General features: G+C 43.0%; 1 protein-coding gene across 3 annotated transcripts in view; it reads right to left on the bottom strand.

The window, feature by feature from the left end:
• Positions 1-15,247: 15,247 nt before the first annotated feature.
• LOC114641662 (gastrula zinc finger protein XlCGF57.1-like) overlaps positions 15,248-26,576 on the bottom strand; it is a 46,793-nt gene continuing 35,464 nt past the window's right edge. For 2 of the 3 annotated variants that reach the window (XM_051927553.1, XM_028790686.2), the window contains exons 2-3: positions 22,646-23,192; positions 15,248-16,733 (exon numbers count right to left, since the gene is read on the bottom strand). In XM_051927553.1, the coding sequence (XP_051783513.1) occupies positions 15,712-16,733; positions 22,646-23,057 (1,434 nt within the window). In that variant the 5' untranslated portion in view covers positions 23,058-23,192 and the 3' untranslated portion in view covers positions 15,248-15,711. Of the gene's footprint in view, positions 16,734-22,645; positions 23,193-23,735; positions 23,898-26,576 lie in introns of all 3 variants that reach the window. The other variant, XM_051927552.1, reaches the window with a different exon arrangement.

Raw genomic sequence — 26,576 nt, 5'->3', positions numbered from 1 at the left:
CCTATCTGCGCACACCAGGGCGGCCGTGGGCAGATGCGTATGGTGTATTCACTCCATGTTATCGTGCATTGCGCTGTCACTGGTATTTTGATAAAAGAATTTGAACAACATATAAGAAGCGTATAAATTATTTAAGAAGTACATTTAAGAAGTAAAGTTACATTGAGTACTACTGCAGTGCCTTCGGGTATACCTCATTTTTTGTTTGCCCATTACATGCTTAAATGTATACATTTTTTGTTGTACCTACCCGAGAACACGCGACATATAACCGAGCGTGGGAGAAGCATGGATTTTAAACATGCGTTGAGTTCATCTGGTGGTCTCCCTTGTGGAATAACTGGTAATGTTTGACTAAAATCTACAGCGAGTAAAACGACATTACCTCCTATTTTTTTTTTTTACGATCTCTGAGATCTTGCTTTTTTCGGTTCAAGGCTTCATAAGCTCTTTTATGTTCCATGGTGTACTTATCCCAAACCATCATCTTTGAATGTTGCAAGACTTTATCCTTGTATGTAGATCGACGTGCCCTCTTTTAATTGCGAGAAGCAAATATATATAGCCAAATTCTCGCGCTTCGTTGCGGCGAAGTACTGGTTTTAATTTTTTATTAAGAAGAAAAGAAAACCTTTTTAAACGGATCGAAAATATACCAATAACAATTTGTTAACCCTTTGCAGTCGTATTTAATTTTCAACGTCACGCTACATTAGTCGTAATTAATTATTGAAAAAACACCGTTATTTAAAAACAACACTTTATTACACTTATTATGCAACAACACAATACACATGTACTTTTTCAGTTATACACGTGTTCAGATAATCTTTATAATGTCAATTGAGAAATATAAACTTAGTTTTTGTATTTTTCCATAGTATGATACCGTTCAAAACACAATCCCGGACACAATCCAGGTTGCATCGTACATGTACTGCAGGCGAAACGAGAACGTTTGCGACGTCCCCTCTTTCTATCAGTACATACAACACAATCTTTGAGCTTCTGTTCATCCAGTGGATAGATGAAATGTAAGCGACCGTTCAGGCTTTCTGCATTTCATCTCAGTCAGAGAGACATCACGCCATTTTTTCCATATTGAACGCGATTTTAGTTGATCTCGCATAGCATGAATTTCAGCTCGAGCGTATCTATTCGTTTCATCTGCTACATTTTGCATGACGTCATCAGTAAAGAATAACTGAAACATACCACCTACAGTTTTTGGAATAGAGCCTGCAGGTATCTGTACTCCAGTATTAGCTACGCTAAAGTCAAATCTGTCTACAACAAAATCAACATCACGTACTTTGCACCAAGAATTTTCATTACCATTATTAGTTTCAGTTTCGTTTTCGCTGCTTACTGCTTCACTTTCATCAGCTGACATATCATCAAGTTCAGTATCATCAGTGCTATTACCATTATCATTATAATCATCGTCATTATCATCATCTTCATCATCAATTTTATCCACATCCATTGCCATAATTTCATCCAGAACTTGTGCTGCATTTTGTAAACAGCTGGACGTCGCCATCTTGAATAGAGAACAATAACTAGCCAATAATTACAGCAGTTATTTTTTTCAAGCACGTAGGAATAACACAGGCCACTTTTCTCGACCAGGCGACTGTGCAAATCGGTCAGAAACTTGCAGGGCCACCAGCGGTGGCCTGACGACCTATAGCGCACTTTTTACTAAGGCCAGTTTTCTGGCCTAACGACCGCAAAGGGTTAAGGATCTGTTTTTTTGTGAAGCTCCCTTTTCACAGCTGTCGTGCTACGGCGTGTGTTTCGTTTATTTGACAGTATGTAGATCGTGGTAATTACATTCATGGCATTCGTTTTCTGAATCACAATCTGATTGTATGGGTGGCTACCTGCCAGGTCACGCTTGTGGTTTGTCAGCAAGTCGCCTTACGTCAACCATGTGCCCTCTTTCTGTTATTTTTTGTTCTTCACGGTTTGCGGCTCTTCCTTCATTTCTCCCTACTGCGTTCTTTTATCTTGCGAATATGTTATTGCAGTCCGCAGCGGGAGCATTTCTATAAACTTAATTTAAACTTACGTTTTACACCGTGCTTTGTTTCCCTTATGAAGATACTTGTATGGTTCACTCGCTCGCTTCTTATTGTTTCGCTCCCTTCTCAATTGTTTAATGAATTGTTTGTTCTTCGCTGTTTGCGGCACCAGAGTTGAAGCCCCTAATGTTGCGGTCAGCAAGTCGGCTAACATCCGCCATGTGCCGTCTTTCAGTTGCGAGAAGCAGATCATAGAATGGTTTTAATAGTTTACTTTCAAATAATGCAAAGAGTATGCGACAAGTGTTTCTCCCTAATTCTGGACTCATCAGGCGTACACACTCACTGCATCTGCTCTCGGGAATCGAATCTCGAACGTCAGCGCCAGAGGTGAAGCCCCTAACGTTGCGCTACGGCATGTGGTTCGTTTATACCTCGTGTCTTCTCATTAAACTTTTATCTCGCGAATATGTTATTGCAATCCACAGCGGGAGCGTTTCTATAAACTTAATTTAAACTTACGTTTTACACCGTGCTTTGTTTCCCTTATGAAGATGCTTGTATGCTTTACTCGCTCGTTTCTTATTGTTTTGCTCCCTTCTCAATTGTTTAATGAATTTTTTGTTCTTTGCTGTTTGCGGCTCCTCCTTCATTTCTCCCTACTGCGTTCACAGTCTTTTCACGTGATTACGTGGGAGGCGTGATGACGTGACACTCAACTCCTCCTCCCACGGCCATCGAGCTACCGTCCATTACAGTATATTGTGAAAAAAGAGGTTCCAGTTATGACCATTACACGTTGAATTTCGAAATGAACCCTGCCTAACTTTTGTAAGCAAGCTGTAAGGAATCAGCCTGCCAAATTTCAGCCTTCCACCTACACAGGAAGTTGCAGAATTAGTGATGAGTCAGTCAGTCAGTCAGTCAGTCAGTGAGTCAGTGAGGGCTTTGCCTTTTATTAATTAGTATAGATTAAAGTCGACATTTCCACTTTATTTTCGGAGTTTATTTTGTCATTAAAGCAGAACGTCGTAAATTAAACTTCATCTTAAAATAAATACTTAATGATATTCCTGCTCTCTGAACATTTAGAATGTTAAGGTAAATACTTGATATCATTTTCATGATGAAATGCATTAAAGCAGGTATTAAACATGCACTCTGGTGTACGTTCAGTGTAGAGAACTTTATGGCAGGTGTGATGAGGCTCCAAAAAACTGGATGTATGAATGGGTATCGCACAAGTTTAACTGAAATATTGTGTAAATGTTGGGTTAGTGATCTGGTGGTTGAAGACACGAACACAGAATTCAATGGATGTTCTTCTGTGCGGACTTTCATTATTGCATGCATGCTGTCTCTATCTGACATACCCCCCCGTTCCTATCCTTCCTTTTTCTTTCTCCACATAACCAATCACCACACAATAAACATCTTTATGAAATTAAAACTAGTTATAAACGTAGACCATGGAGTGTTCCAAACTTTAAAACATCTTCGTTAGGCCTATACATTTTTAAATATGCCATCCATTCAGGGTTACACCCATTCCAGCATGCATCAGGTGCCAGGCAGGAACAAGTCCAGAACGGGATGCCAGCTCATCGCAGGGTGAATGCGAGCACACACATACCCCAGGGTCAATATAGCATAACAAAACCCCGCTGCCTACATGACTTTGAAAGGAAACTGAAGCATGCTGAGTAAACCTAGCAGGAAAACATGCAAACTCAAGGCAGGGAACACCCGGAACCTCCTTGCTGCCAGGCAGCAGTGCAACCTCTACGCCACCGTGCCCCCACAGGATTAGTACCTGCTTTAAAGCATTTCATCATGAAAATGATATCAAGTATTTATCGTAGCATTGTAAATGTTCAGGGAGCAGGGATATCATAAAATTAATGTATTTTGTGTGCATGGTGATCGCTGCTTGTGCCTCCTCTTAGCGCAGATGAAAACAGTTTAAGAAGCAAGTAGTGATTAATATGGCTCAGGGAACGTTTAACACAAAGCATTTCATGCGCTGCATAATTTATGACGGGGTTTGGGAAGATCTACTAAATTAAATATTCATTTTAAGGTGAAGTGTACAATGTTCTACTTTAATGACAAACTACGAGAATAAGGTTAACATGTCGACTTTAATCTCGACGTAAATGGCGAGAATAAAATGGAAATGTTGAGAATCAAGTCAGCATGTCGACTTTAATCTCGACGTAAATGGCGAGAATAAAGAGGAAATGTCGAGAATAAAGTCAACATGTCGACTTTTTTTTTATTCACTGTGTCCGTATTTTTTTTTCACTGTGGCCCTAATATGCTTCCGTAAAAAAGCCTGCCTTAAAAAATGACATCTTATTAAATCTCATCTTTCTTCTGCAAAATGCTAAAAGTACAAAGTCAGAAGTGTGGAAAGTATAATGCAATAATACTATTATTATTATTATTATTAATGATAATTAAGTATTGAACGCGTCAATGTTTTTCTCAGTAAATATCTTTCTAATGCGGCTATTGACATGAAGTGTACACCAGATGTCGGTAACAACCCAAGTAATCTACACATACAAAGAAATCAAAACAAATAAGTCCATAAATTATGTGTAATAAAGTGGAATGACACAGGGAATAAGTTTTGAACACGCTTACTGAAATGTATTTAGTACTTAGTAGAAAAGCCTTTGTTGGTGATGACAGCTGGGTGTATGTCTGTCTGTCTGTCTGTGTGTCACAGTTTCTTGAGGACGGTCCAGACCTAAAACAGCAGGACGGAAAAATCGCAAACTCGAAACTTGAGCCTGTTATGAGATGACGATGTGCTGATTCGTTTTTGAGCCTAATTGTGCAGGAGAAAGAGGTGCTCTAGAGGGACCCTCAAATACTGTCATTCTGCAATAAATTCTAAAGTCTTGTCATCAATTGCTATCGTAATGACCTATTTTATGATCAGAAAGATCAGAGCGGTAAATAATTACTGAAATGTTATACAGTAGTTTGGGTGACTTGGTTCCTGGGGAGTAAAGCCAACTGACGCTCACGTCCGCATTTTTTTTTTTCTCCAGTGTGGACTCTGAAGGCTTCTCATTTGTGAGTGTAGTTTGTGATATTCCGTCCTGACTCCAGCCGGATTCTTGTTTTTTTCTTATGGTCCAGACAGGAATTATCATTAAATATGTGTGGTAATCATTTAAGGTACTGATGTTTTCTTATGTTTGCCAGTATGTCAATGTCAATTTATTTTGTGGCGGGCGGCCGGGTCCCATGCCCAGCCGGGACGCCCCTTCAACGTACGTTCCAGAGGAGCAACCATGGGCTACTCAGTATGTACCTCCCCTGGGACGCTTGGTGGCAGCCCTCCTGGGTTACATCGGGGCCACAGGTGTGTGACTTCAGGGCTCAGACCTGTTGGGCTCCGTGGCCACCACCCGGAGGAGCTGCATGGCTTAACGAGCACACCCGGAAGTGCAGCCTAATTAGGCCAAATACCACCTGGAGTACTTCCAGGTGGGATATAAGAAGAGCCTGCAGCCACTACTCAGCTCGCCAGAGTCGGGAGGAGAGGACGAAGCTTCAAGGGAGGAGTGGAGGTGCCAGAAGGGCGTATTTGTGATTTGCTGTGAGTGTTTTTTGGGGGCTGGAGGGATTACGAAGAAGACGTGTCCTCCAGCTGAAGAAAATAAAAAGTATTTTGTGTCTTTTACACGTGCCTCCGTGTGAGTCTGTGCTGGGTTGGGTGCAATACAGCATCCTATTATCACAATTACAATTACTATAATAATAACTGTCATTTGTACTTGCTGCTCATCCAACTCATATTGCTCTATAACTTCTTTTATACGTACACATTTTATTTTATATGGCTTGTCTATTTTTAACTTGTACATTTTTTTTTTTTTTTAATTATTTTTTTAGCTTTATTGGATCTAGGCTGAGTGGCTTGTTTTTCTCGTCATACACATTTCATTGTATGTTGACCCTGTGTTAACGTATATATGACAAATAAACCTAAACCTAAACCTAATTTATATAGCACATTTAAAACGACATAGGAATGCTGTGGCCAAAGTGCTTTACAATAAAAGAAGAAAAAAACATACAATTAACATAAAAAAACATAAATAAAATAAATAATAAATAGAAGTAAGATTACATAATCACAAACAGGAAACCATCAGTATTACTGAAGGTCACGGAAATCAAGTGAATAGAAATGAGTCTTTAATCTCATTTTGAATTGTAGACGACTCCTTTATGCAATGAGGTAAAGAGTTCCACAAGCGAGGCACAGCAGCTGCACAAGCCCTCTCTGCCCCCTTAGTTTTACTCTTGGTACGAGGGACAACAAGAGACAACTGACCAGAAGATCTAAGCACTCTAGATGGCTGGTATAAAGCACACAGTTCAGATAAATAGGCAGGAGCAAGCCCATATAAAGATTTAAAAACTAGCAGCAAGATTTTAAAATCAATTCGAAAACTGACAGGCAGCCAGTGTAAAGAAGCTAAAATAGGAGAAACAGAATCAGACTTTCTTGCCCCAACCAGAAAGCGAGTGGCAGCATTTTGGACCAACTGTAACCTGCATATCAGGGATTTGTTAATCCCAGAATACAGCGAGTTGCAGTAATTGAGACGAGAAAAAATAAAACGCATGAGTAGCTATCTCAAGATCCCTAGGAGATAAAAAAGGCTTGATCTTACCTAAAAGACGAAGTTGGAAAAAAGCAACTCTTAACCACAGAATTAATCTGTTTCTCAAAAGAGAGGTTACTGTCAAAAATAACACCAAGATTGCGGACTTGAGGTTTGCAAAAGACAGAGAAAGAGCCAAGAAGTCCAAGACCAATTTGGCCTTTAGCTGATGGACCCAATATAAGCACCTCTGTTTGATTTTGATTCAGATCAAGAAAATTATTAGCCATCCAGGATCTCAGTTCAGAAAGACAGTTGTGCAGTTGATTAGTTGTAGAGTTGCAGACAGGAATATAAACCTGTGTATCATCAGCATAGCAGTGAAAAGAAACATTAAATTACCTAAAAATCGCTCCAATAGGGTGAAGGTATATAGAGAATAAAATAGGACCCAAAATGAATCCCTGAGGAACACCATATTTAAGAGGAGCAGTAGATGAAGAAGAGGAAGTAAAAGTCACTGAAAAGTGTCTACCAGTTAAATATGACCTGAACCAGTTAAGAGCAGCCCCCTTTAACCCCAACAAGATGTTCAAGCCAGCTTCTGTAGCCGAGGATCGGACCGCCAAGGTCCCCGCCTTTGGCCACCACCCAACTCACACTGCACCCAACCTCCTTGGCCCCTCCCATAGGTGGTGAGCCCATGGGAAGGGGGACCCACGTTGCCTCTGCGGGCTGTGCCCGGCCTAGCCCTATGGGTGCAAGCCCGGCCACCAGGTGCTCACCATCGAGCCCCACCTCCAGGCCTGGCTCCAGAGGGGGGCCCCGGTGACCTGCGTCCGGGCGAGGGAAAACGCCGTCCAAATTTTTTATTCGTCATAGGAGGTCTGTTGAACCGCACTTTGTGTGATCCCTCACCTAGGACCAGTTTGCCTTGGGTGGCCCTATCAGGGACAACAGAGCTCCTAGGATCACTGGGACACGCAAACCCCTCCACCACGGTAAGGTGGCAGTTCGAGGAGGGGTTTGTTCTATGTTCCTACCCTCACCTATGGTTATGAGCTATGGGTAGTGACCGAAAGAACGAGATCACAAATACAAGCGGCTGAAATGAGTTTCCTCCGTAGGGTGTCTGGGCTCTCCCTTAAAGATAGGGTGAGAAGCTCAGTCATCCGGGAGGGGCTCAGAGTAGAGCCGCTGCTCCTCCACATCGAGAGGAGTCAGATGAGGTGGCTTGGGCATCTGATCAGGATGCCTCCTGGACGCCTCCCTGGTGAGGTGTTCCGGGCACGTCTAACCGGGAGGAGGCCCCGGGGAAGACCCAGGACACGTTGGAGGGACTATGTCTCTCGACTGGCCTGGGAATGCCTTGGGATTCTCCCGGAAGAGCTAGAAGAAGTGGCCGGGGAGAGGGAAGTCTGGGCATCTCTGCTCAAGCTGCTGCCCCCGCGACCCGACCTCGGATAAGCGGAAGAGGATGGATGGATGGATGGATGAGATGTTCAAGCCCCAACAGCAATGTCTCATGATCAATGATGTCAAAGGCAGGAGACAGGTCAAGGAGGATAAGGACCGCAGCGCCACCTGAGTCAGTAATAATAGAGAAATCACTGAATACTTTCAGGTACTTTCAGTGCCGTCTTTATTCCCAGTAGATCTCCTTAAGTAATTCATATTGTGACAGTACTTTGCAGTACATCTAGATGAGCTTGGAAGTTTCTCTTGATAAGTCCTCCTAATCTTCACATCATCAGTAGAATGTTGGTGGTTTTACCCAATGTTTGTTTGCACCTGCTGTTATGTATTGTTTTTAACTACGTGTACAGTGTAAATTCACATGTGACTATTAAGACTGTGGTTGTTTGAGAGATGCTTACCACATTCTGAACATCTTTGTGGTCTCTCACCAGAATGAGTTTCCATGCCTGAGAAGGCCACTGCTGTCTGACACTCATTATCCCCCTATTGACAATGCTAAGGTTATCAGTTCAATTGAGTTTATTTTTGACTAATGCTGTTCCCTGGGTACAGGCGCCGAGTGCCGTGACAAGTTGGCAGGCATAATGCAAACCAGACTTTACTAATTGCTAGGCTTGGGAAGGTTAACATATTGATTTTTGTGATTAATGAGGCCAGTTTAACATGTTCAAAATATTGTCACCTGCAGGGCAGGCCATACTGCTGTCCATTTTCTTGAGTTATACCTACTGACCATAGATGCAGGGGAGTGGGAAGCAGTGGCGTAGCTAGGGGGGGGGCAAGGGGGGACATCTGTCCCCAGGCACAGCATCCAGGGGGCGCCAAATTTCCCTTCCCCATTGCATTTTGGCAAACAGGAGGGGGCGCAAAATCTTCTTTTGTCCCCGGGCGCTGAAAACCCTAGCTACGCCTCCGTTGGGAAGAAGGTGCAATGCTAGAGAAAGGACATGAAGATAAAAATTTTGCTCTCTCTTTTTTATTTCACGTTTCTATAAGCAGATCGAATCAAAGTCAAACCACGCAAGTGCTAAATAAGTTACCTCTGAGTGGCACTAAAACCAAGACAAGTCTCTAGTACCTCCTTATTTAACTCGCCGGTCTGTCAGATACGTAGCTTGCAGTGCTGACTGCCCTAACATAATGACAAAATTCTACAAAATAGAAGTGTAATGGCTATCCCTACCCGTAATTCCAGTTTTCAGCATCTTCACTAATTTATGCAAAGAACGTAACATAACCATCCAAGTAATGCACGTTGTCCATTTGTAAGTGAGGTGGCAGCTACAGAGATCCTTCTTAGTGTGCCAAGAGCAACAGTGTAGGTAGGGCAGCATTTCCATCCATTTTTCTGTGATGGCACACTTTTGGTAACCCAAGGCACGCCATGATCCTACCCACCACTAAAGCATTAAACATCACACCCGTGCTAAACTGTCTGAAGGGTCTTGACTATCGGAGACGCTGTCAAAAAGAAAAAAATCAGTGCGGAGACTGGAACTCGCAGACACAACACTTAGTGAGCACTTGCATGACCGCTGGTCTTCAACTCTAGGAGAGTCGCTGGTGAACATGTGTCCTGGCAGCTGGACCTCTGCGGTAGAAATGTAACATCGTATTAATGAAAGAAACATCCTCTAACAGGACAAATCAGTCATCAGACAGGAGAAAAGCTGTTCATGGGAACTGTTAATTGCTCCTCAGCAGAATGCCTTGGAGGGAGCAGCCTGTTACAGCCTGGTTAGAATGATCAGAGAAAACAAAGAATATAAAGGTTCATTTCATAAACTTCTGAATTTACATACAGTGTCAATCAATGAATACATTAACTCTGGTTGGTTCGCTGGTTTACACCCAAATGACTTATCTCTCTATATATAAAATCCAATGCCTGTCTGTCTGTTCGCTTTTCATGATAGATAGATAGATAGATAAGGCACTATATAATACATAGATAGATAGATAGATAGATAGATAGATAGATAGATAGATAGATAGATAGATAGATAGATAGATAGATAGATAGATAGATAGATAGATAGATAGATAGATAGATAGATAGATAGATAAGGCACTATATAATACATAGATAGATAGATAGATAGACAGATAGATAGATAGATAGATAGATAGATAGATAGATAGATAGATAGATAGATAGATAGATAGATAGATAGATAGATAGATAGATAGATAGACAGATAGATAGATAAGGCACTATATAATACATAGATAGATAGATAGATAGATAGATAGATAGATAGATAGATAGATAGATAGATAGATAGATAGATAGATAGATAGATAGATAGATAGATAGATAGATAGATAGATAGATAGATAGATAGATAGATAGATAGATAGATAGATACTTTCTTAATCCCAAGGGGAAATTCCCATACTCCAGCAGCAGCATACTGATAAAGAACAATATTAAATTAAAGAGTGATAACAATGCCGATAACAATGCAGGTATAACAGACAGTAACTTTGAATAATGTTAACGTTTACCACCCCAGGTGGAATTGAAGAGTCCCATAGTCTGGTGGAGGAACGATCTCCTCAGTCTGTCAGTGGAGCAGGATGGTGACAGCAGTCTGTCTCAAAGCTGCTCCTCTGTCACTGATGACACTGTTCAGTGGATGCAGTGGATTCTCCATGATTGACAGGAGTCTGCTCAGCGCCCGTCACTCTGCCACGGATGTCAAACTGTCCAGCTCCGTGCCTACAATAGAGCCTGCCTTCCTCACCAGTTTTTCCAGGCGTGAGGCGTCCCTCTTCTTTATGCTGCTTCCCCAGCACACCACCACGTAGAAGAGGGCGCTTGCCATAACCGTCTGGTAGAACATCTGCAGCATCTTATTGCAGATGTTGAAGGACGCCAGCCTTCTAAGGAAGTATAGTCAGCTCTGTCCTTTCTTACACAGATCATCAGTATTGGCAGTCCAGTCCAATTTATCATCCAGCTGCACTCCCAGGTATTTATAGGTCTGCACCATCTGCACACAGTCACCTTTGATGATCACGGGGTCCATGAGGGGCCTGGTCCTCCTAAAATCCACCACTTGAGAACTGAGAGAACTACTTAACGGATTTAGGTTTTTTTTTTCTTCTAGAATTTGCTTGAACATTCTGGTTGATTTTGCAACTTCTCACATCGCGCTAAGAATCATAGTTCACTTGCAGGAGTGATTTATTTGCATGAATCCGAGAGACAGGCTGTGGGCCAAGGCTCTCCTCACTCACGCGTTAGCCTCGGGGCATGTATCTTACCTCCGCTAAGCTAGCGAACGAGAGAACTACTTCACGGATTTAGATTGGGTTTTTTTCGAGAATTTGCTTGAACATTCCGGTTGATTTTGCGACTTCTCTCGTCGCCCTAAGAATCATAGTTCGCTTGCAGGAGCGATATAATCGCACTAATCCGAGGGACAGGCTGTGGGTTGAGGGGAGGGGGGCGGGGACCTCCTTAGTCACATGTCAGCCTCGGGGCATAACCTTACATCCACTTAGTTAGCAAACAAGAGAACTACTTAATGAATTTAGATCGGGATTTTTTCTAGAATTTGCTGGAACATTCCAGTTGAGTTTGCGACTTCTCTCATCACGCTAAGAATCATAGTTCGCTTGAAGGAGTGATATATTCATGATAATCTGAAAGAGAGGCTGCGGGGCAAGGGGGGGGGGGGGGGGGTGGGACCTCCTCAGTTACATGTCAGCCTCGGGGTGTAACCTTACATCCGCTTAGCTAGCGAACGAGAGAACTACTTAACGGATTTAGATCTGGTTTTTTTTCTAGAATTTGCTTGAACATTCCGGTTGATTTTGCGACTTCTCTCATCACGCTAAGAATCATAGTTCACTTGTGGTACCGATTTGTTAGCGTGAATTCAAGGGAGACGCAGCGAGCCAAGGCGGGGTGGGGGAGTGGGACCCTCCTCACTCACATCAGGGTGTTATCTTACCTCCGCTTAGCTAGCGAATGAGAGAACTACTTAACGAATTTAGATTTTTTTTTTTTTTTCTAGAATTTGCTTGAACATTCCGGTTGATTTTGTGACTTCTCTCATCATGGTAAGAATCACAGTCCGCTTGCAGGAGCGATATATTCATGCTAATCCGAGACAGAAGCTGCAGGCCGAGGGGAGAGGGAAGCGTGACATCAGGAGTGGGGAGCCGGGCAGGGCCTTTCTCACTCACGCGCCAGCCTCCGTTCAAGTCGGTCTACCTCTTACCATGTTTTGGAGTGTTCCTTGCCTCTGCTTAGCTAGCAACCTTTTTGTTTGATTTTTTAATACTATGTGGGGGGAGCCACGGAGGATGGATAGTATAAAATACAAGTCTAGTATATTATCTTCTGGTTCTTCTCATACCTTTGAGTTGAGCCACCACCCTTGAAGTTTCTGTGCATATAATGACTGTCCACTCTGGTTCTTTTACAGGACATCTGCTGACTTCTTAGTCATCTTTCAGTACATGGTGGTGTTCACTTGACCTTGATCTGGTTTCCTGAAATGCCTGAACAGGTTTCTGACATTTATTAACCCTGTATGCTATTCCTTTAAGATGAATGCTATGTTACCCTAAAATTATTCTTCCACACCCCCGACATGTCTCCTTGTGTGCTCTCTAAGTGCTGTGTCTGCCAAACGTCGATCACAGAGCTGCTTTCATGACGGCTTCTCCAGGAAGTCCCATCCTCCTCGGACAGGTCTCGACCACCTGAGCGGCGTGTATCTCTCAAGTCGGGACCCAGGGGCACTACACTGTTATTTTCACGGCACACCAGTTGTCAAACACTTGTGTAGCGTATAATTGTCAAGTCGCTTGATGATGACGAACAGTCAAGGATGGTATCTGCTCAATTTTAACACAAGTTTTAATGTATGCCCATTTAGGATAAGCTTATACTTTCAATTAAATCAGTCTTTAGGCAGTGCACTAAAAAACAACAGTCGTTTTGATCATTATATTTTGACACGTCTATGATTTATATACTAAGCCAATTTGAATATTAACTCAAAATTGTTTTTTGTTGTTATTTTTGTTGGTGCTTACTATACATTGTCCTCGTTTTCTGATTGTCATCTTTTCAACTTACCTTTTAGGAAGGCCTTCACATTAAAGTTGTACTTGCTCAAGTAGCATTCTGTTCAAAGTTCAGCTTCAAGGTCATTGTTTAGGTTTAAGCTATGCCATTACATTTAAAAAATTTCCCTTATGTTGATTGTGCATTAATTTTTGTGCGGTGTGGTGGTTAAGGCTTTGGACTTCAAACCCTGAGGTTCTTCTTCTTCTTTCGGCTGCTCCCATTAGGGGTTGCCACAGCGGATCATCTTCTTCCATCTCTTCCTGTCCTCGTCATCTTACTCTGTCACACCCATCACCTGCATGTCCTCTCTCACCACATCCATACACCTTCGCTTAGGCCTTCCTCTTCTCCTCTTCCCTGGCAGCTCCATCCTTAGCATCCTTCTCCCAATGTACTCAGCATTTCTCCTCTGCACATGTACAAACCAACACAATCTCGCCTCTCTGACTTTGTTTCCCTACCGTCAAACCTGAGCTGACCCTCTAATGTCCTCATTTCTAATCCTGTCCATCCTCGTCACACCCAGTGCAAATCTTAGTATCTTTAACTCTGCCACCTCCAGCTCTGTCTCCTGCTTTCTGGTCAGTGCCACCGTCTCCAGCCCATATAACATAGCTGGTCTCACTACCGTCCTGTAGACCTTCCCTTTCACTCTTGCTGACACCCATCTGTCACAAATTATTCCTGACACTCTTCTCCACCCATTCCACCCTGCTTGCACTTTCTTTTTTACATCTTCTTCCACAATCCCAATTACTCTGTACTGTTGATCCCAAGTATTTAAACTTGATTTTAAAATCTTGTTGCATATCTCCACCTCTCCAGGGTCTCCTCAACCTGCTCCCTACTATCACTACAGATCACAATGTCATCAGCAAACATCATAGTCCATGGGGACTCCTGTCTAATCTCGTCTGTCAACCTGTCCATCACCATTGCAAATAAGAAAGGGCTCAGAGCCGATCCCTGATGTAATCCCACCTCCGTCACTCCTACCACAGACCTCACCATTGTCACACTTCTCTTGTACATATCCTGTACAACTCTTACATACTTCTCTACCACTCCCGACTACCTCATACAATAATATTACAGCTTCTCTCTCCTCACTCTGTCATATGCTTTCTGCAGGTCCACAAAGACGCAATGCAACTCCTTCTGGCCTTCTCTAAACTTCTCCATCAACATCCTCAGAGCAAACATCGAATCTGTGGTGCGCTTTCTTGTCATGAAACCATCCTGCTGCTCACTAATCATCACCTCACTTTTTAACTGAGCTTCCACTACTCTTTCCCATAACTTCATGCTGTGGCTCATCAATTTTATCCCCCTGTAGTTACTGCAGTCCTGCACATCCCCCTTATTCTTAAATATCGGCACCAGTACACTTCTTCTCCACTCCTCAGGCATCCTCTCACTTTCCATGATTCCATTAAACAATCTGGTTAAAAACTCCACTGCCATCTCTCCTAAACACCTCCATGCTTCCACAGGTATGTCATCTGGACCAACGGCCTTTCCAATCTTCATCCTCTTCATCACTGTCTTTACTTCCTCCTTGCTAATCCGTTGCACTTCCTGATTCACTATCTCCGAATCATCCAACCTTCTCTCTCTCTCGTTCTCTTCATTCCTCGGCCTCTCAAAGGACTCTTTCCATCATGACCCTGAGTAAGTGACTTCATGTGCTCCAATTGCAAAAGACTAAAAAGAGATGTAATCGATTGTATCTTAAATGTTGTAAGCCACTTTGGAAAAAAGTGTCAGCCAAATAAATAAATGTATTTACTTCATGATTTAGGTGCTTATTTTATGATTACATGTTTTAATGTCTGCGGTGGGCTGGCACCCTGCCCGGGGTTTGTTTCCTGCCTTGCGCCCTGTGTTGGCTGGGATTGGCTCCAGCAGACCCCCGTGACCCTGTAGTTAGGATATAGCGGGTTGGATAATGGATGGATGGATGGATGGATGTTTTAATGTTAGATGTGATTAATCACAATTAATTACATACAATGATGCAATTAGTTACATTTTTTAATTGATTCCCAGCCCTACAAATTACATAAGAAGTAATTATAACACAGATTTGTTTATACAAAGAAGATCAAAACAAAACTAGAACCTAAGTATATCTGTCCATTAAGTAATTGCTGAAGTATGAAGAGCTGTTCTAAACCCACATTCTCATGTGTTGCAGAAGTGTACCTTTTGGTAAGAAACGTTTCCCCCACATTCAGAACACCAATGAGGATTCTCTCAGTGTGAATTTCTCCAAATGGCTTTGGTGTGTTTAACCGTCACACTTCAGGCAGGACATTTCTCTTGCACTACTGTAATTGTTATTTCTGTAAATGTACAGCTAGGCCTTGCCATAACACCTGATTGTTCAAACTGGAAGAAGAGGCATCACTGTTACAGAGTGTTGGGAAGTGGTAGGGAGACCAGACATTCTGGAAGTTTCTCTCAGCACCCCCCCGAAACTGTATCAGTTGTTTGTTTCCCCCACAGCTAGTTCATTGCTGATTCTCTTCTCTCTAATGTGAATGTTTAAGTGGCAGCTGAGGCTTCTTCTTTGTGAAAATCGTTTGCCACATTCAGAACAACCGTATGGCTTTTCCCCAGTGTGAATTCGTTCATGCTGCCGAAGATTGCTGTTGTCAGTGAATCCTTTACCACATTCCGAACAACGGTATGGCTTTTCTCCTGTGTGGATTCGTGTGTGACTCCGAAGTGTGCTGCCATGAGAGAATCTTTTGCCACATTCTGAACAACAGTGAGGTTTCTCTCTAGTGTGGATTCTGATGTGACTGCGTAGGCCACTTCGTTGTGTGAACCGTTTGCCACATTCGCTACAACAGTAAGGCTTCTCTCCACTGTGAATTCTCAAATGGTCAAGAAATGTATTTAAAAATGTAAATCCTTTAGAACATTCAGAACAGAAGTACGGTTTATCTCCAGTGTGAATTTTTGTATGATTCTGAAGACTGCTGTTGTCTGAAAATCGTTTGCCACATTCGGCACAGCTGTATGGCTTCTCACCATTATGAACGCGTATGTGCCGCTGGAGATCACGGTTATGGGGGAATTGTTTGCCACATTCTGGACAGCAGAGTTGCTTTTCTTTAGTGTGAATTCTTTTATGTCGGTGTAGACTGTTTCTGTGTGAAAATACTTTGCCACATTCAGGACAGGTATGCTGCTTCTGAATTGTGTGAACTGACTTATCTTTATAGTCAGATTTGTTTTTTAAAGTTTTTCCACGCTTTCGTCTGGCATTGAAGACCCGTTGCCCTGTATTATGCACTACTTGTTCATCAGCGTTGATGTCTTCCGTTTGTGTTAGTTTGTCCGCAGTAAGAGATCCGCCCTGGAAAGAGGCTGCTGTCAAATTCTCTGATCCTCTTGATGATTTATTCACCTTCTCCTTGTCCTGTTTCTGTTGGAGTCTACACTGAAGAGAGGGCTGAGCCAACGAAGATGTAGAGAAGCTGCAGTTCATCTTGAAATCTGCAATAACACAAACAGTTCAGTGTGTTTTCCCCCCAACAAATTTTGTATTTTTCACACCAGTTTGTGCTGTTGCCTCACCCCTCAGCCCCACTCTTGGTCTGATCACTGTGTGTGTGGACTTTGCATGTTTTCAAGCTCTCTGTTTAGTTTCTCCATCTTGCTTTCATGGCCCACAGAGGTGCCTGCCGTGTTAATCGCCATCTGGTGTGCCCGAGTGTGGATGTGTGCCCTGCGGTGGACTTGCATCCATTATTAAGGTTGATGTCTGCCTCACTTTACAAAGCAGCTTGCGACCCCCACATTCTGAAAAAGGATGAAAGAGCTTCGAAAAGTGGATCTGTTGGCAGGTGTCTTTCATGAGGATTCAGCCAAAGTTCAAGTTCAAGACCCTCCAAGTCCAGTGGTCACCATTACCACTCTTTTGTTATTTTCACTGCTCTTACTAATTCTCATTTTCTTGCTGTTGTCCTGTTCTTTAAGTGGACCCTGCAATGGATGTGTCATCTTCAGTGATTAAGCTTGATCTCATTCCTCATTCACATTTATACCCATGACATGGTACTGTGGAGTAACTGAGAGGGGCCCGGGTGGGAAGGTGACCTACAGCAGTGGCAACCTGGGGCTTGAATGTGGGTTTACTCTTTTTTATTGATATTTATTGGATAAGAACATTTGTGTCTTCTGTTACATTAGTAAGGCTCAGTGTCTCATGTCCAATGCTTTGTGGAGTTACCATATAAGGACGGGAGTGGGGAAGAGGGTGGTCAGCTTATCAACGGCAAGTGGAGTGTGGCAGGTCAGTCTGTGTTTCTCTGCTATCTAAGGGGTCCATTGTCATGTAGTCAAAACCTGCACCCAGATGTTGTCCATATAGGCTTCACATGTATGTCTGCACAAGTCATCCTCAGGAGACTTCAATTCTATTTTTTTAAAAATTCTCACAAAATGTGCAGGTCGGGTGGACTGGGGACTTTAAACTGGTCCAGTATTGGGTAAGAGTCTAGATCAGGGGTGTGGAACTCCGGGCCTGGAGGGCCGCAGTGGCTGCAGGTTTTCATTCTAACCCTTTTCCTAATCAGAGAGCAGTTTTCGCTGCTAATTAATTCCTTTTCCCTTCATTTCAATAGCCCTGTTTTCAAGGATTCAGTCCTCCGAATTGATTCCTTTCTTCATTAAATGACAGCCAAACAGAACTGAGCCAACAGTTAAACTGGGATTTTAAACTCCAACCAATTTCACTCCAAACAGTCTCTTAATGAGAAACAGACTCTTGCTGTTAATTAAGCCCGTTATTTAATTCAATGGCTTGTTGCTGCTCTCACTCTGCATTTTTTTTTTTCCCCAAATTTGTTGATTTTTTCTGTTTTTTCTAAGAACACCGTCAAAATGTTTTGGTGACCTGAGAGACCAAACCTTACTGAGACCTTCACCTTTCTTTATTATTAGATACTAGCCAACCCACGGCGTAGCATACGCCACATAATTATGTATTGATGGGTGACCACTTCCTGAATGACACAGTTGTCAGTACTTGTAGTCACAGTTGAGAAACACTATTTTAATGTCTTTTAAGCACAGGGGAAACAATGAACATGTGAAACATCCTTAATGTAATAAGCCACCAAGAAAAGTAACATTGCAACGATGCTTTCTGGTTTGGGCTGCTTTTGCAGTGTTACCGCTTGTGCATATTAAATCTTGAAATCCTTCGAGTAACTAATTAACTAACTAACACCTAACCCACACACACACACACACACACCCACAGCTTGTGTAGAAGGTCAGCTGCTGAGAGAGCGTCTCGACTGTTGCAGGGCCTGCATCGGTGAAGCAGGTGAGACGCTAATGAAACAGAGGCACAGGGCTTATTGGTTTTTAAAGACTGCTTCCTTCATTGTGTTTTGAGAGGGAAACATACAATTGTCCATGACTGACAATTGGAGGACCGCCGTCGCACGCTCATTCAGCGATTCAGTTCCGCGACAAACATGCCTCTTCTTACATGGTCCTGCCGTGTCCAACCTCGTTCTCAAAGCATACACACCGCCTGGTCATGTGCCCGCTCGCAAGAGCAACTCACGGAGACCCGCCCACCAACTCTAAGACCATGGCATGTAAAACAGTTTGCGATGGTGGTGCGTGCGTCACATCTTTTTGAAAGTTTGGCCCTGTGCCTGATTAATTGTCATCGCAAAGGCAAATCTAACAGGAAATTGTCTTCATGTAAAAGTAAAAGGCAAATTATCTGTGACAAACAAACTGTTTTACACGCTGCATACCAACCCGCGGGGTAGTATACGCCGCATAATCACGCCGTTTTTGTAATGTTTTTTAAGCAGAGGGAAAAAAATGAACATTTGCAAAATCTGTAACGCTGCTTTCAGTAAGTACAATGCACACGCGTTTAATTTGTCACTAATTAACTAACTAACACCCACCCACCCAGCTTGTGTGAAAAAAATGCGCCCGTTCTTTCATCATTTTGTTGCAGCCTATCAAAGACTTGCTGATCATGTTTTCTAGACTCAATAGACATGTTGCAGGGCCTGCATCGGTGAAGCAGGTGAGACGCTAATAAAAAACAGGCACAGGGCTTATTGGTTTTTAAAGACTGCTTCCTTCATTGTGTTTTAACTTCAGTTTTAAAGGATTGTTTTAAGGATCCCATGGGATACCCCTCGCAAACTGTTTTACACGCTGCAAACAGCCATTCACATCCACAACAAACATGCCTCTATGAACAGTCAACGTGGCTCAGAGATGCATGTGTACTGTAGCCCAGATGAACATAAATGACGCCGTTTTTTCCCAGTCGTCGCGTCCGAGTTGGTGGGCGTGGCTCTGTGAGTTTTCGTCGTATCCAATGGTCTTAGAGTTGGTGGGCGTGGCTCCTTCCAGCGTGCGCCATGGGCGGCTTAGTGAATCCACGCCCCTTCTGGCGTGCTTTCCATGGGTGGCTACTTGTCTTCCGGCTTAGTGAATTATATATATATAGATTATGTGTTGGGCACAGGTGAGCTGGTCATATGGTGGCTTGTTTTGTTTCTCATTATTGTTTGGCTGCTAATTAAGGAAAAAGAGACAACTAAGGGGCCTGAGTCAAGTGAATTAAAACTAAAGCAAAAGAAGTGAATTAGCAGTAAAAACAGCTCCCTAATGAAGAAGATGGTTAGAATGAAAACCTGCAGCCACTGCGGCCCTCGAGGACCGGAGTTCAACACCCGTGGTCTAGATGAAGGGGTCCGGGATGGGTGGGACTGGCACCCCCTATAGGCCTGCTGTCTGATGTTGTTGCTCTTACTCCATGTGGGACTCTGACCTGAATTAACAGTGTTTGAGAATATTATGGGATGTTACCTGTAACCTAATACAGTCGATTCCGGTTAATTGGACCAGCCGCTTATTCGGACCAAATCCTAAAGAACCGAAACAGATCATATTAAATAAGCCTAATATTGTTTGCTTATTTGGACCAAAATTCCGTTTAATCGGACCAAAGAACGTGACAGAGAATAAGAAAAAGAAGCCACAAGTCGCCCGCGGAAAGCGGATGTAAAGCGGGTCAGCGACATCGGGAGGATCCCCGGGCTCCCCAGGAGAATTTATGCTTTTATCAAAGGTCAGGAAGTCGGAAAATTTGTACCAAGTGCAAACCAGTGGGGGGTGAACATGCCTGCCCGTTCTTTCCTAAAACGGACCGCCCAGTAGCCGGCGACATGAAGTCGAGCGTAAAACAAGAGTGTCCGTGCAAGGAATTCCTTCCTGTCAATAAGGATTAAAGTTTACACGAGAAAGCTTTTGCTTCAAGAAAGTCAAACTGGATGCTTTTAGCGCCAAAGCTTTGAATGACGAGCATTTTGTGGCCACATCTTGACCCGGAAACACCAAGATTTTCATCAGAACTCTTTTAGTCTGTGAACTGTGCGTGTCTTGTCTCCCCTGCCAAAATGCCACGGTGGGACTTGACGTTATCTGAAAAAATTGATTTCCAGGATCAGATCAGGCAACAACCATCAAACACTAGGCAGCGTCAGTTGGTTCAAATTACCGGCTTGGCAAAGACTACAATTTTGCACTTGTTAAAACAAGAGAATGAGCTGCGAGAAGAATGGACACAATGTGAAATGGGTTCAATTGTTGCTCGAATTGCAGCGAAACACATGACAGAATCGGAAGACCAGGAAAGTGATGATGATGACCCTAATGAGTTAGTGCAAGTGACAACACGGGATGCCAGGAAATGCATTGAAACTTTGCGCCGCTATTTCAATGAAGGCAGTCCCATTGATGCGCTAGATGTTTGTGGTGATTTTGTTCAACAGAATGCGTCAGATCACACTAGACAAGTTCTTCAAACGTTGACTGGAATTTGGTAATGTAACCTTTTTTATTGTGCTTCGCATGCTGAGTGTCGTGTAGATCATTTCGCAGAATTTGTAGATTTCTTTTTCAATAAACAAAGTTGTAAGCATCCGTACATGTACATGTACGTAGTTCTTGTTTGTACGTTCGCCATACGAGTGTGCAGCACAATAAAAGTCATAATGACATTTTAATATGTTACTTACAGCACGTCCCATCTTGGTTGCACATGTATAGGGCATGTTCCTGTAATCGGACCAGCCGGTTATTAGGACCAAAATGATTGCGTCCCGATGTGGTCCGATTAAATTTTTTAGCTTTATTGGATCTAGGCTGAGTGACTTGTTTTTCTCGTCATACACATTTCATTGTATGTTGACCCTGTGTTAACCTATATATGACAAATAAACCTAAACCTAACCTAACCTAACCTAGTAGCACTGTTGCCTCACAATAAAGAGACCAGCTTTTGCATCGTGGGTCCTGGAGTTTATATGTTGTCCCAGTGTCTGCGTGGGGTTCCACTGGGTGCTCTGGTCCCCCCCCTCCCGAGTCCAAAGACATGCTGGTGATGTGAATTGGTGATCCTCAATTGGCCCCTTTGTGTGACTGGTGTGTGTGTGTGTGTGTGTGTGTGTGTGTTCACCCTGTGATGGACTGGCGCCCTGTCCAGGGTTTGTTTCTGCCTTGTGTTCTATTCTAGCTGGGATAGGCTAAAGTAGACCCCCATGGCCCTGTTCAGAACTAAGCCAGTCAGCAAATGACTGACTGACCTAAGCACACACCGAATCATTGAAGTCTCCTCACACATTCTGTAGGTGTATTTTATATAATAATCAGCATAAGGTCAGTGTTTTGTTTTACAAATCCACTCTCATAGTAAACGTCAGCCTGTGTGAGGATGTGAGTCTGTGGACACCACCGGCACAGACAGGTCACTCCATCTGAATGACGCTGGACTTTGGACCAAAATCATTGCAGGAGATTTTCACTGCTTGGATGGAATGATTTTTGGAGTTTTGAGCATTTCTGTTCACTAATTGGAGCAGAATTGATAGAACACATATTTTGGGAGACATAATTCTTTAAATGTATTAAAACATAATATTAGAGATAACATAATAACTGCTGATATGACAGCTTTATATAGGAAAATCATATGCTGGCCACTTCAGTGTTTTGACTTTGCAAAAACCTTTACAGTTTATTACTCGTGAAATCGGCTAATTTTAGTCATTACATTGGTCTCTGTTTGTGTATGTCTTCAGGTAAAGTATCAGTTCTGGTGAGCGGAAATAGCTCAAAAGTTGAAAGAAATCTACGTGTTGTAATTAATACTTGTGTACTCAAGTTATCGTGTTTACACACAGAAATAATTCCAAAAATGGTATTTTCGGACTCAGGGAGGTCTAAAATGTTGAGATTCATCAAAATCTCGAGGTCAGATTTTCGGACGATTACAATACTTTCCCAAAACTTTGTATACGAGAAAGTAAAAAACATCCATCCAAACCCAGATAGAGCACGACTTTAATCACACTACTTACTTATCCCTGCACTCCTAGATGACTGCTGCTGCTCATCTTCTTCTTCTTTCTCTTTTCCTTCGGTGATTTTCACCTCATATTCAGATAGCTCAGATTTTGGTTCCACAGAACCCTGCTGGGTAGTCCAATGTGCCGTGTCGGTGACCCAACGCTGTAAACCGGAATGAGAGTCTTCAAAAATCTCCTGTTTCAAAATCTTCCCATTTTCCAGGTTTTGCAGCTCAGGACTAACTAGGAAATCTTCCAGATCCTCGACTTTAACTTCAATAATCTCCCCCTTGCACTCCTCTTCTTTAAAAGCGGAGATCCCTCTTTCGCAGTCCTCCACTTTCACGCACAAGTCCTCTGTCGCACCCCATTCACAGTCCTCTTGTTTAATGTGGGCAGCTTTTTTGCTCACACTAGAGGCCATGGCTTCGTGTAACACTCTTCTCTCTTTCCGAGTGTCGGCACTTTTCCTCTAAGATTTCTATTCTCACATGGACAGCCCTGGCCTGGAAGCCTTTAGACCCTTCATTGCAAGACTGGGAAGGAGGCTTCTTTCTATCTGTCAAAAATAAAAGTGATGTTGTTATTTTATGAAGTCACTAAAAATAACAGGAGTACATTTAAGAGTTAACTTAGTTTTCTGTGTTTAGTAAAAACTAACTAAAGTTTTTGTTGTGAGATTTGAAATGCATTGAACCCACTGTGGCAGCCCAAGAAACTTCTCAAGATCAACTAGAAATGGAAACAACTGATCGAGACAAAGGAAACAGGGAAAGGGCAGAAAAATCAGGCTTCTTCCTTTTGACTAATGTTATACTGGCAGTGAAGGTCTGCTCAGATCTACTCAAAATGTTAACTGGGCCAGATCTGAAGTCTCGATTTGACCTAAACTAAGACCACTATTTCAAAGAGACTCGGCCTGTAACGCAGTGATACGCCACACCTCGATTACAGTGAGACACCGAAGAGAACGCATTCAGCACAAACACGTATCGAGTCACGTTTGACAGCCATTAACAACATTAACAAACCCACCTACAGCCTCGGTGGACCTGACTGAATGGCTGTTGAGCCCCCCAGTCTGAAGGGGTGGCTCTTCCACTTGATCACTGCTCCCTACTCAGAAGCGCTCCTCCTGTCACTCCTCTTCATTTCTCTCTCATACTCCTGGCACGTATTTCTTTCTGTCATGGAGACACTTTCATGTCACTTTCAGCCCAGCCCCAAAATGACTTCTCAGGATCAGAAGAAGCCCTCTTTAAACCTCCAAAAAAAAAAAAAAAAAAATACAATAAATGCCTACAGGCTGCACCTGATTGGCCCCCACAGCCAGGAGTATTCAGTTAAAATCCATTTCACAGGCTTATTCTACACACAGTAAGGAGATTGTGGGGTTCGCTCTCTGGGTCCTCCTTGTGTGAAGAGCGCTTTGAGTAGTGAGAAAAGCGCTATATAAATGTAAAGAATCCATCCATCCATCCATCCATGTTCCAACCCGCTGAATCCGAACACAGGGTCACGGGGGTCTGCTGGAGCCAATCCCAGCCAACACAGGGCACAAGGCAGGAACCAATCCCGGACAGGGTGCCAACCCACCACAGGACACACACAAACACACCCACACACCAAGCACACACTAGGGCCAATTTAGAATTGCCAATCCACCTAACCTGCATGTCTTTGGACTGTGGGAGGAAACCCACGCAGACACGGGGAGAACATGCAAACTCCACACAGGGAGGACCATGTAAAGAATTATTATTATTATTATTATTACACTCGATTCTGTTCACACCTTCAGAAGGTCCATTTCTAATTCTGTGCTGGTCACCAGCATCCCGAGTTTTGTTTTGTTTGTTTTGCTCCTCCAGTGTTTCTCCAACCTCCCAAATACACATTTGTCCAGTAAAGTGGGCGCTGATGGTTGAGCGTGTCCTGTGATGGACCGGCAGTGCTGGGAGATAATGAAGTGCAATTACAGTTTGTCACCACTTGAGTAGATGGAGCTGTGGATACTTCTGAATGTTAGCCAACTACACATTAGAGCAAATATCTGGACTTTCTACTCCACTACATTTCTACACGGTGTTGCGTTACGTGTAACGGTAACATTGCTATGTTTTTTTTTTCTCAATCAGATGTTGATGATAATAATAATAATACAGTAAGCGTGCCTGAGGCAACTGGACTGGAAGGTAGCAAGAACTGTACAGAGTCCAATATAAGATAACACAAGTGTTTTTTATTCATAGCCAGAGAGCGAGACTGCAGAGAGATAAAAAAAAAAATCACATCCCCCACATATCCGAACCCCCCCCCCCCCTCTTTTTCTCATTCAAAGGAGCATGCGTGATCATTCACAGCCACTGTAACAACAATAAACAGGCTTACAATATCATTATCCATTAGAATATTATTATTGTCCAGATGTTGTTCTTGCTGGCATTGGCTTCAGCTGCCCTACAACTCTGCCTTGAATAAGCAGGTTAAGAAAATGAATAACTTGTTAATCATGCTTATAGCAGAAATGATCTAAGGATAGATTCATTGATGGAAAAGGTTGATCATTATGATGATATTATTAATTAGATATTATTATGACACCAAGAAGTCTTTCTCTTGATTTTTTTTTAACATACGGCGCTTTTCTATTTTTATTACAGAGTGTATAAAAGGATTGCTGTAACGGTGCGACTGTGAAGAAATGAAAGGTTTACAATGAACGTAACACCGCGTTTACTGCATGTGAGGGACTATTTTACTGCGTAGTGATACCTCGGCATACGCGCTGCATATAAAGCTTGTGTAGCAGCAGCAGCAGCACCCCGGTCTCACAGATATGCCTCGCACCCTAAATGACCTCCCAAACTCAAATACAGTGTGGATAGGGGGGGTCCCGCACAGGCGCAAACCCTTAGAGAACTCAGTGGCGCAGATCCTTGCCTTCTGTGAGTGCTGCAGTGACAGCAGCGGACTTGGCAGCGTCCTACTCCTGGGGCATAAAGGACCGCTTCAGTCGGTCGCCTGAGAAATTCGGAGACTCGCTACGTGCAAACTGAAGAATAAATAAAAAAACGCCTAACCGCTGTTTGGATATGTAAAAAGTTTTCAAAATACTTGTATGACTCGGACATTTTCACAGTTCAGACAGGCCATATATCTTTAATACCTTTGATTAATAATAACGCCCTGCCACGTACTAAATTGGGCGCGATAAAGTACCGCGTAAGTGTCGCCGCAGCATACCCGCTGTGCATGAAGCTGGCGAGTGGGCCTATCGAGTCAGTCGGCAGTGCATGGCGGAAGGAGAAGCCCGTTTGTTGAAGCCCCTTTACTGTATAATTCTGCGTGTCAGTAAACTCAACAAATAACCATGGTTTAGTTAAACTCGCACCGCTGTTTGCATAAAATGGTAGAATAAAGCTGTTCAAGTGACAGGCGCCACATCATACGCTTTAACGGACGAGTCGAGCCGCTTCAAGATCCACCGAGTCAGACTGCGACTTCCGGGCGGCTTCATTAATTCTTTAAAATGATGGCGTTACGATTTTATTACTCTTATTGCACTTGGAAATACATTACAACACTTAATGTCGGAGCCGTAATCCCCTCCTCGGGTTTAAATCCGGCCCTGTCCGCATGTCCCAATGCTGTTCGTATTTTAAATGCTACTTGACAGAAAATTCTTGGTTTCGTTGAACTGCACAACTAGCTGTACAAAATGTCAGAAAAAAAGCTGGACTTTCGGATTTTCGTGACTTCCTGCGCATTCTGATCTCGGGCAGAATGGCGATCGTGAGACGAGACAAGCAGGCGGGTGACGCTCATTCTTAAAACTGTTGGGTTGGCGTAGACTCCCGAGATTCTTCCGTTGTCGCGGTGTTTCTCTCTTTTCTTCCTTTTTATTTATTTCTCTCTCTCACTCACTCACTCTCTTGTCAAT

This window comes from Erpetoichthys calabaricus, chromosome 5 (genome assembly GCF_900747795.2).
Source record: "Erpetoichthys calabaricus chromosome 5, fErpCal1.3, whole genome shotgun sequence".
NCBI classification, from domain to species: domain Eukaryota; kingdom Metazoa; phylum Chordata; class Cladistia; order Polypteriformes; family Polypteridae; genus Erpetoichthys; species Erpetoichthys calabaricus.
The sequence above is the reverse complement of the archived record's forward strand: the minus strand, read 5'-3'. Positions and strand labels throughout refer to the sequence as shown.